Source organism: Stegastes partitus, unplaced genomic scaffold (assembly GCF_000690725.1).
Source record: "Stegastes partitus isolate 25-593 unplaced genomic scaffold, Stegastes_partitus-1.0.2 Scaffold189, whole genome shotgun sequence".
NCBI lineage: Eukaryota > Metazoa > Chordata > Actinopteri > Pomacentridae > Stegastes > Stegastes partitus.
In genome coordinates, this window is record NW_007577920.1 from 245,398 (window position 1) to 256,751 (window position 11,354).

At 43.4% G+C, this 11,354-nt stretch overlaps 1 protein-coding gene across 1 annotated transcript; it reads right to left on the reverse strand.

The window, feature by feature from the left end:
• Positions 1-600: 600 nt before the first annotated feature.
• Positions 601-7,903, reverse strand: notum1b (notum, palmitoleoyl-protein carboxylesterase b). The gene is made up of 11 exons (XM_008280272.1): positions 7,518-7,903; positions 6,270-6,322; positions 6,082-6,177; positions 5,474-5,534; positions 4,198-4,256; positions 3,665-3,767; positions 3,391-3,582; positions 3,205-3,302; positions 2,962-3,109; positions 2,824-2,871; positions 601-1,666 (listed from the first exon to the last, which is right to left on the reverse strand). Exons 1-11 carry the CDS (start codon positions 7,901-7,903, stop codon positions 1,309-1,311), a joined length of 1,602 nt encoding a protein of 533 aa, XP_008278494.1. The 3' UTR covers positions 601-1,308.
• Between the last annotated feature and the right edge of the window lie 3,451 nt (positions 7,904-11,354).

Genomic DNA, 11,354 nt, shown 5'->3' on the forward strand with positions numbered 1-11,354 from the left:
AAACACCACAGAAACACCCCAAGAGGTCAGAGCTGTGGAAAACCAGCTTCATCTGGGTATTTCTGTACAATTGGGTTATTTAGTCACCCACTGCAATGAAAACAAACCACTCACATTTTTGTAAACTTGTCATTGTCGTACCTAAAAGTTGTAAAACTGTCTCATAACAAGGATGGCTGCTGTTGGAGCCCAGAGGAACATGAAGTTTTAATCAAACTTCAGTTACCTAACGAGATGGTACCTCCCTATACATTTGCATATGACGATTTAATATGAGGGATGTAAGGTGGCGCAGTTGGTAGCACTGTTGCCTTGCAGCAAAAAGGTTGCTGGTTCACGTCTGGGTCGAACCAGCAACCTTCTTGCTGCAGAAGAGTTTATCTTTCTGTGTGGAGTTTGCATGTTCTCCCCGTGCAGCGTGGGTTCTCTCCGGGTTCTCTGGCTTCCTCCCACACAGTCCAAAAACATGTTGAGGTTAATTGGTGATTCTAAATTGTCCGTAGGCGTGAGTGTGAGTGTGCTTGGTTGTCTGTCTCTAAGTGTAGCCCTGTGATGGACTGGTGACCTGTCCAGGGTGTCCCCTGCCTTCGCCCTAAGTCGGCTGGGATAGACTCCAGCCCCCCATGACCCTAGTAAGGATTAAGCGGTGTATAGATAATGGATGGATTTAATATGCCTGCAGTGTTGCCAGTTACCGTCCCACATTATCTTACAATCTGTGCAGGTATTCTGAGTAATGTTTGCAATAGGCCTCACTGTCACATTTTAACCAACCATTTTTGCTTTTGGATTTGTCCAATGCTATCATAAACTACTTAAATGTCATTTCAATATAACTGCAGATTGTAGACTGAGTTTGATCATTGACAAGAGGACAGTTTAACAGCATGTACAAGTAGTTTTCTTTTCACCGTGATGACTGATATGACATTCCCCGGCAGCACAAGGGGAACCTACACAGTATGAAGCAGGTTGTTTTAATGTTGTGGCTGATCGGTGTAAATAAACAGGTCCAGCTTCTCAGAATAATAGCATATCTGTATATCTTACGCTGATCTGAAGTGATTCCGTATATCATATTTAAACAGCTCAAACTTGCTGGTTTGATTGTATTTGACTTGTCTTCAGAACTCATGAGGCACTTGTGAGTTTTTGAGTCGTTTTTCAGTAGGTTTTTATGTCGTTTGAAGGAAGACCTTAAGTCTTATCAGAGTTTTGTTCCCACATATCTCTTGTCTTCCACTTATGATCAGCTTTTCGTGCAGAACGGCTTACTGACACTACACCAGCAGTTGTTCTTTTTTAGCATCAGTTTCCATTATTGAGCATGCCCAGTAGCTTCCTGGCGTCCATGCCCTGCTGCTGAGCCATCTTCTGCACGTCGAAGCCCATGTGCTTCAGGAACTGAATCACGCTCATCTCTTGCCCGGTCAGCTGGTCTCGAATGGTCGGGCAGGAGGGGTTGCAGTGTGGCCAGGGGCAGCTGTCGATCAGATGCAGGGGGCAACCTCTAGCTGGAGGGGTCTTGTTGTGCTTTTGGTGGTTGTGGTTGCTATGGCTGCTGTTGCTGCTGTTGCTGGCGTGGAGGTTGTCCTGGAGGCTGCGGTCCCAGCAGTGCAGCGCTCTGGGCAGGGAGGTGCCTTTAACCTGAATGTCCATCCAGTACCTGCAGAGAGACGAAGAGTGATGGAGGACGAACGCAAGACTGTCTTGACTCAGTGGTCCTCAACTTCATAAAATATTCTACTTTTTACTTTATTACATTTTTCTGACAACTTTAGCTTCTTTACAACAGGTTAGAACTTGTAAGGTATTTTTAAATTGTGATATCATGAGTACGTCTTCCATCACAGCAACAGGACAATGTGTCCTCGTAACTGTCAGCAGAATTCAAGGTTCAAGGTGACTGTATTGGTACCCATAGGTAGATTTGTTCTGCAGTAGCAGGAGAGGACGTCTAACAATTCACACAGACATTTAAAACACAGGCCAGTAAGAACAGCACAGAGCACAGACACTGACAAGTACTCGCAGGCTCACTAAACCAGATTAAAAGCGAAATAAAATTTTAACTATTTAACTATTTTAGTCTTTTATTGTTGATAAGACAAATATAGACTATCATCATTGTTACCCTTTATGTTCAGGCAAATCAAAAAGTAAAGTTTCTGGTAAAACAATGATAAAACTGTAAGCAAACAGCAGATGAAATGTAAAAATTCTACTTTTAAGGAAAAGAATTTGAACATATTACAGTAGTTTTCTGGGTCTTTTTAAAATTGCATTCATAGGTCTGCAATATTAGACATTATCTGTAAAATAGTATCCCAGTTGTTATTTTAAGTATTATGCCAGTTATGTGAAATTGTATTTAGTTTTTGTTTTTTTCTCAGAAAATATCTATTTTATTTATTAGTATTTTTTTTGTATCTTTTTTGTTAAATCAACAATAATTATCTGCTTATATAAAAAGGTTTATACCCATACTATCAATTTAACATTCTGAGTGTTATATTTCTATTTTTTTTGTCTACTTACTTGCAACACTTGCATTTTTACATGTTTGTGTTTCCGTAATGCAACAAAACCTTCAATCAAATTCTTCGTATATGAAAACCTGCTGGTCAAAATACTGATTCCAGTGTTTGTGTGCTTTTACATTCAAACTCTGTAATTGGGTACAAACTAACCACACTTTTTGCATTATCATCCAACATAATGCCTATACAGGTTATAGAGTCTTTGTTCATCTTACATGTTAGGCATTGAATCAGCTTGTTGGATAAATTGTTCGAACTTGTCTTAAAACATTTCTTTACTTACGTTCTAGTGATGAGTTCATGAGACAGACATGCTGGAGCAAACATCGCCCTGCCAATCAAACACAGCATCCCAGTCAGTAAAACAGTCATTTAATCCTGTGTGTGTGTACATCAGTGTGTGAGTGTTTGTCAGTCTTACGGTACGTCTCGCAGTGTGTTCCTCAGCTCCTGTCCCAGGTTCTGGATGTATCTCCACTGGCCTTCGTGGACGGGTTGTCCGGTCAGATGGATGTTGTCGACCGTCAGCTGGGCTTCGTCAAACAGCCACTGGACTACGAACAACGGGCCTGCAGGGAGAAGAGAGGAGCCACAGGTCAGGCTTTAAACGAGCCTCTATCTCTGACATTTATTACGGAGAAGCTTGTTGTGTGTCGGGACTCACTTTTCAATGTGGGGAAGAGTTTATATCCAAAGAAACAGTTCCACTCTTCTCCCACATGAGCCTGTCTGCAGCTTTCTGGCACCAGCCCGCCCCAGTACCTGCACAAAAAGTACCACCGATTTTTAAAATCCATCTCCTTCATCCCTCCAACAAGCCATCTGTCCTTTAACGCCGTCTCCATCCTACCTGATGCCTCTCTTTATGGCCTCGGTGGGGGCGCAGCTGATGGTGTCCAGGCAGTCGGTGAATTTGTACTGTTTGTTGTCCAGGAACCATCCGGAGTCGGCGAGGCCTCTGACCTGCACCCCTCCGTGGCCCTGCGACTCCAGCTGCTCTGCGACGTGGTCCACGTTCAGGAGGACGCCTGTACCGCCGGCACTGGTGAGCAGAAAGAGTGGGATCAGAAGGCGCAACTGAGCAGATATCTTTGGGTGAAAACACACACTTAAACTACGCTGACCTGCTGCCTGCCAGAAGCAGAACCTTGGCTTTGTCCAGACCTTTTGTCAGCAGCTCATTCACCACCTCCTTGATGATCAGAGAGCCCATGAACGCATAATCACCTGAGAATGGAAAAGAGATGTCTTTATTAACACAGAGGCACATGACACACACAGTAGAACTTTAAATCTGTGTGATTAAAGGGTAGGGCTACGGAGCTTGGCTTTTTTTTGTTTTAATTGGTGCCATTTTAAAAGATAGAACTCAACTCAGAGACACCTGCACAACTTTTCCCAAGTGCCTTAAATGAACCAAATGTAACATCATGAGCTTTTTAATGAGCAAGACAAGGACAAAATCATGGAGGAAGCTCGAAAAGGTATTGCTGATGTGGGAGCCACACAGTAAGGAAGGAAACGACACACTTTGTAAGAGTTCTTCTGATCTGTTTGCTCCTTTTCTGTTCCTCCAACACCCCTGATTAATCTTTATATATCCTTATGTAAAGCCACAAGCTCTTACAGAGAGTCCAACTCGTGCACTGTGTCTTACTGTTTTCTGTCTTCGGGCTGACTCCACTCCACACGTCACTGGAGCAGTATGGGATGAACCTGCAGGAGACAGAAACGCTGTTAGCACCAACGGAAACAAACTGCGGACAGAAAACTAAATCAAAGCAGATTTTATTTGATCTGGTGCACAAATAAAAACCAAATGAACGCAAACAGAGCAAGTGTGTGTTCAGGGTCTGTTAGAAGAAGCCAGTAAGAGACTTTTACCGTCCAGCAGTGATGAGTAGCTGCTAGAACAAAACACAACCGTCGTATTTTTTTGTGTGTGCAACGCTGAAATAATACCTGCATGTATCTTGAGATGTATTTACTGACTCATTCGGTGAAATGTTGCTAAATTACTGATGCGTTTACTCAACTTGCTTTGGCACTTTTACAAAAATGAGGCACCAATTAACAAACAAACAATATTATTTCTAAGATAAGCCCATAATTTGTCTTTCTTTTACATTATTTCTTTTCAGATGAACTGATTCACAGCCAAATGACATTATCTTGTTGGTTGTCTCTCTGTTTTTCTCTGCTTTCCTTTTCTCTGACCTTTATCCAACTTATCAGATGTAGACTGCCACCATTTTCAAAATCCTCCCCACTACAAGAAAAAACAACAACTCCTGGGCAACGAAATCACACCACACAGAAATTTTAAGCTTCGCTGAAGGTTTTGGTCGTGCAATAAAGCATCCCTGTGACTGATCCGTTTTAATAAGAGCGTTCGTCTCCTTCCGTGCAAAGTTTCCACCAAATCTATTCGCCTGTCACTGGTTTAAGATTGTTGCATCCTTCACTTAGCAAAACAAATAAACAAACAAACGAAATCCCAGCGTGAATCAAATTATTTTCATTATGAATTAGAATGTATTCAATGGGCCAGCTGGTAGCCAATCGCAGCCCTGATTTGGCCCACAGGCCTTAGGTTGAGTGTCACTGCATTAATCTGTAAAGTAGTCTGTTAGTAGTTTCAGAGTTTGATCACTGCATCATATTTTAAAAAGATGATCTAAGGCCTGTCGTGGAAAGTAAACACCGAAACGTAACACAGACAACTCATACAAAACTAGAACTAATACATTAACACTACTAATTATCATCTCTTATTGCTGATTATTATGATTCCCAGGAGTTGTTTTCTCCCAAGATGTTGCTTTCCCAGGTGTGTGCATCCACACATTCCTACAGTTATCCTTGATAAACAACAAAATAGAACAAAAAGACCCCACACACACATCAGTGCATTTACTGGCACGAGTTCTTACACCATGTTAGCGTTCCACCAGTGAGGGTTCTCCTCCGGCTGCGGAGACAAAATTCCTGTTCCTGTGAAAAGAGGGAAGATGGATGAAACAGGGGAGGTGAGATCTGACAAAAGTCCTCATTGTAGAGTGAAAAAAAAAAAGCTTCAGTAAAGGTAAAAGACGCTGAAGGCCACTTATTATGATGAGTCTGTTTATTGTGGATGTGTGTGTTTCCTCTGCGGCAAATAAGTCATTAACTTTCCCTGCTTCGGTCAGCAGTTACACGCAGGCACCGAGGAGCTGCGCGGCTGCTGCAGTGGCCACCGGTGTAAAGTATTCAGAGGAGGAGGGAGAGTCATAAACAAACAAGGAGTTCCCTGATGACTGGAGGGAAAGAACCAGAGTCTGACTTCTAAAGATTAACGCAAACTCAGCTAAAGAAGAAACACAAACACTTGCATGAATCTCGTTCATTCAGAGGAAGCCTTTTTTTTTTTTCTTCTCCCCCTACTGAGGAAAGCTCTGTGGGGCTGTGCAGAGGTTTTGCAAAGTTTGCACAAACTGGGAAAAGCTTTCATGCAGAAGACACAGCGGTGTGGATTCTGCAGCACACAATAAAGGACTTTTACCTGTTCTGGTTTGCGGCCACTTGGTGGAGCTCATCAGTCTCCTCATGGTCTCATACCTGCTGTCACAGGTCTGTCTGTTGAAACAGTACCATCCACCTGAACAACACACACACACACGTTTGTTAACAGGCCGCACAGAGTTGTGTTGAGCTCAGTGTGTTAACCTCTGATCCAATTCACATATTCACCTTCCAAGAACAGCAGCCACCTCCTGCTGCCTTTGGACTCCTTGATGTAGTACCTGCACGAGAACACCAGAGTGGGTCACTGTGAATGTGCACGCAGATGCATTCAAATAGCAGCTCCGTGCTGGGGATGCTACCTTTGATCCTGACATGAAAGATCTGGCTCTGATCGCACCACTAAACTTCTCTGCTGGAGCCTGAGTGGAGGCTTTCAGAGCTCTAATCGTTTTTTTTTTTTTCCCTCCCTCTCTCTCTCTCTTCTTTCACATATGTAGAGGATGTTGGCAGCACACACACTCTCACACTTGACAGCTTGGGTGGCATATGGGAAGGTCCCACATATTCACAGGGACAACAGTGTTTTAATTAGTGGTTTAATTTGTCCTGTTTTTAGTCATTTGCATACTTTGGCAAAAAAGTGTTGCCTAAATTAAACCTAATTGAACTTAACTGCCATTGGTGCACCAGTAACATCTGGCTTTTTTCATGGGTGAGGCTTTAAGAATAGTGATTTGTTAACTCGAGTCCAAAACAGACTGAATCTCCTCTGTTCCTCCCAGAATTCTAATTCATAGCGATTAGACGGTATTCATGAGCAATGCTTTACCTCTATAACATTAAAATACTGACATTTACGCCACATAGATGCAGTTTCTGGGATTGGATTATTGGCACAGCTATGCAATTTGATGCCTCCTGCCATACAGAATCTGATTTGGACATCTGCTTGTGCATCTGGAGAGATTTGTTTGCCTTAATGTGTCTTTCAAGACTGTAAAAATCTTTTACACAACTTGGAAACTGCAATTATTTTAGTTCCCCAAGTGGGGAAAGACGTACTCTTGTCCGGGCACAAACTTTGAAACTATCATTGGTTTTAATCTGTTGCACCATGAAGACCCACAGACTTTATCCCTGCAGGGATAAAAGCCTCTCTGTCGGGAGTGCGCACAGTCCCTCTCTCTCCTTCACCCAGCGGCAGCGCGCACTGCTCTCTCTCTCTCTCTCTCTCTCTCTCTCTCTCTCTCTCTCTCTGATCTGGTTCTTTGATCCATTCTGGTCACATCCGGAGGGACACGGGAATGAAGGGCAGAGATCTGAACCACTACACCGACTGGATGTTTGGTGCGCCAGAGCGCAGCTGTCCGTGCGCCTTCATGGCATCACCCAGATTCACTCCAGTTGTTCAACATAATGTCAGGGAGTTTATATTACATGGTATTAACAAGAAGCTGCAGCCCTTTCACTTACCCTGCAGGTGACCCGTCATTGCAAGTCACAGATACATTCTTCAAAAAGTGCAGCTTCATGTCTTGGTCCAGCTTTTGCGCAGAGCACGGATACAGCGACTGCGCCAAGTTCTTAATCTGCACCATGAAGTTGTCCATGTTGCCTTCCACGGCTGTGAAGTCTAACGGGAAGCTCTCTGCTCCTTCCACCCGCTCCCTGTACGCCGGAGAAGGCGGCGGCGGCTGCTGTTGCTGCTGCTGCTGCTGCTGAACACGCCGAGTTTGCGCCCGACCGCCGCGCACTCTCCTCGCCTCCACCGGTGCGCTCATGTGGATGAAGAGCAGCAGCAGGCAGGAGCGCACCGCGGACAGTCCGGCCGAACTTCTCAGCACACCGCGGCTCTGCATTTTTTCTAAACTCTTAGTGGGAAAACGTCTCTCGAGTGTGTGCAAGGGTCTGAATGAAACACAGCATATCCTAGGAGCGGACGGAGAAGTGGTGGAAAGTTCTTTGAAAACGCACGGAAACTTCCAGGAAACTCACGCAAGGTGTGCTGACCGAACCCAGCTCACGGGTCTCCATGGTGCCCTGAGAGATGGGCAGCTGGTTTCAAAGTCGCCCCACGTGAAGTTCCAGCTCATTCCCTTAAACCGTGAGCAGCTCGTCCGGTTAAAAGCGTCATTACGCGCGTAAAAGCACCAGCGAAGTCTCGTTGCGCGCAGCTTCACTGGCGACCTGTTGCCTCTTGGCTCAGGTTCTCATGAGCTGCGGACGAGGAGGGAATTTATTTGAAGTCCTCCCCCCTTCTCCCTGCCCCCGTGCCTCTCACTCCCGCGGGCCAATCGTTATTATCGTTGGCTGATGCTCCCGGCGGGGCGTCGGTCTCACCCCGAGAGCGCGTGTATGTGCCTGGCACGCCCCCTCCCCTCGCTCGGTTCACTCACACACTCGGTCCCTTTGATGTTGTGTCATCATATGACCGCGCCGCCTTTGAAGTGTCTTTGATTGAACGTGCTGTGTGAAAGGAGACAGGCCGTCCTGCTCAGAGGGCCGAGCCGTGCAGCCTCCACTCGATGCACATGGGATGTTTTGTAGGTTTTTTTTTCATGCGCTGTAAAAACAAACCTACATTTTCCTTTTGTTTGTGTCTGATGGTATTATATCACTAGAGGCGATGAGGTCACTTGGGGGTTTTAAATCATGGCTGTGGTATGTGTGGACACAAGAGAATGAGGCACCTCATAAGCTTTACTTACTTTACTGACAGGCCCTGATGATAAAATATTCACTACTGTTGTGTCAGTTTACAGTCACAATCATTTAAGGTCACTGTTTGCCAGGTGAGGTCAAGATGGATGAGCAACAATCCCACACTTTGTCCAGCAGCATTACTTCTCAACATGTTTTGAAAAACTACAGTTCACTTAGGAATCTTTCTCCCTTTGTGCAATATAGAAAAACGTATGGATAGAATCTGTGCCGAATCAGTATAACTGTTAGTGTTTTTATTTTGCCCTTGTTTTTATGTTTTTACCCTCCATCTTCTGTCATTTCACTTGTTTCTTTTCCTTTAATGGATGTGACATTTGTGGTGCTTTTATGATTTTAGTTTCCTCAAGTTCTCTAAAAGTGTGTCCCCTTTCCCACAACACCAATTCCTACACTGTAGGATTAATAAAAGCTCATCTTATCTTATCCTTTGTTACCTTATAAAGCTTTGCAATGCCTGTTTGGGGAGTTTATGCTGTCTTTTAATGCAGTTTTCTGATTGCGTTAGTTGTTTCGCGTTTTCTATCTGTTATACCATCCTTGTATTTGAGCCCATCCAAGGATCAGATAAACTCATCAAACGACCATCTGTGAATGAGTCAGTGGTTTTATCTGAGTCTTTAATCCACTGAGTTCTGAAGGTTGACCCTCACTTCTTCTTTCTCAGGCTCCGATTTATTACATCTTCATTGTTCATTTGTGCAAGACCTTTCAGTTTGTGCTACACGGATGATAATTCCCTTTTGCTTTCCTTAAAATCCTAATTTTCTTTCAATTTCTCACACTCAGGCCTGATTATTTTCACTGAATCGTAGGAACACAGAAACAGCATCACGTCAGAGAAAACATTATCTCTTTCACATCTTTAAATTCATTCCTCAGATCCATCATCTTCTGACAATGTCTTTAAATTTTAGCTGTCTGGCTGGGATAGGTGCTTCACAAGGAAGGGAACCCTGTTTTCTAGTGTGTGCTTGCCACACTGTGCTTGACATAAGTTTGTGCTTCGTCCAGACGGTTCAGAAGTTTCTATCCTGCTGAGCGAGGAAGGAAACTGATTGTTTGCTTGTTTATTCAGATGGTGGCAATTTCCCACCAGAACTGAGAACTGTATTCACCCCTGTGCCTCTCTCTCTCTCTCTCTCTCTCTCTGGTGGACTCTGTCTCTAAATGTTGAACCACTCAGTCAGTCGGTCGTATGGCCTCTGAAGCTCCGGCCTCACACCTCTCCATCTGTTGGCACCACGTGTCACGTTGTCTGTCCAGTCTGACAGAAAATGGCCTTGATTCTCTCAGTAACTGTGCAGGTGAACTGCACATGGTACATACATGAAGCCGTCCATATGGGGAGCAGATTGGCTCTGTTGTGGCCAGTTTACAGATGGGGTCTTTCTTCTCCTCTTGCCAGGGCCACTGGAGTTAAATGTACTAAAGGTCAAGGAAGAAGAATACATATCTTCATATCGTTTTGGCTACAGATTGTGGAGAACCTAATTTCATGAGGATATGGACTTTAGGATTTAAGAAAACATGGAAATATTACTTTATAAAAACTACTTTGACACTAACCGAGGGCCAGTTGTCATATTCGATGAAATTATAGTGAATGTAGTTGTAAAGCTACAAGTGAAGAATTTTAACTATTAGCGTTTCAGAAGTTCAGCACTTTGTCAGTCCCTCTATTTATCTATTTGAAATAGGCTCTTACACCAGAGAAATGTTACACTTGTATGAAAAAACCTCATTGGGTGTTTTGACAATGTCGCTGGAGAAACCAAATCTCTAATGTAAATTTTGGGTTGATGTGATGACAAATGCAATCACATATACAAACAATTCAAAACACTGCCATACTTATTAAATCAGTCTGTGACTCTGAGTGCTCTCTGGATGTAGAGATAAACAGTTTCACAACGAGCATATTTAAGTTTTACAGCAAAACAAACAAACAAACAAACATCAGGTGGCCTAAAGGTAATTGGTAAGTGTCCTAGTAAGGAAGTAATTTTCAATGAACCTGCATCCATGCTATATGACCCTGGAACTGGCATTGAATTCATTCATTTGATAAATCATGACATATGAAAGTGTCATAAGTGAGAAAGATCTACTATGTTCTCACAGCACGTTTGATATCCATGACCCATTTATTCATTTTTTCTTTAATTTGTCAATGTCTTTATGTTGCAATTTATTTACAGGCTCTCTCTCTGAGTTGCTGATCAAACAAACATGTCATATTTAGATTTTTTTTTTTCATGAAAACAACCACTTCAAGCCTTAAAATGGCTCAGATGTAACCCTTCTGTCAGATGTAACTGCACTGTTGTCTCTGACTCTCTCCATCCACCCCTTCCTATTCGCTGCAGCCCGAACACCCCAGCTCTCATATGATAGCATATTAAAAACATGCTGACAAAAAAACTTGATTTTCACTGGAAATGGTCTTTGCAGTGGAAGTCATTAAACATTTATTAACACATTGCAGAGTAAGTCAGTGTTCATTGCTGTGACACAGACCGAAAATACTTTACAATTTGGGTGAACTAGCCCTTTAAATCTCAGCGTGTCTCAGATAAAGATTCAATA

Excerpts from the sequence above, each read along its gene's own strand:
- notum1b (XM_008280272.1), bottom strand. The coding sequence starts at position 7,903 with ATGCAGAGCCGCGGTGTGCTGAGAAGTTCGGCCGGACTGTCCGCGGTG. Across the intron at positions 6,178-6,269 it reads GTGGCTGCTGTTCTTGGAAG|GTGGATGGTACTGTTTCAAC; the intron begins GTGAATATGTGA and ends TGTGTTGTTCAG. Across the intron at positions 3,583-3,664 it reads CTGCTTCTGGCAGGCAGCAG|TGCCGGCGGTACAGGCGTCC; the intron begins GTCAGCGTAGTT and ends TCTGCTCACCAG.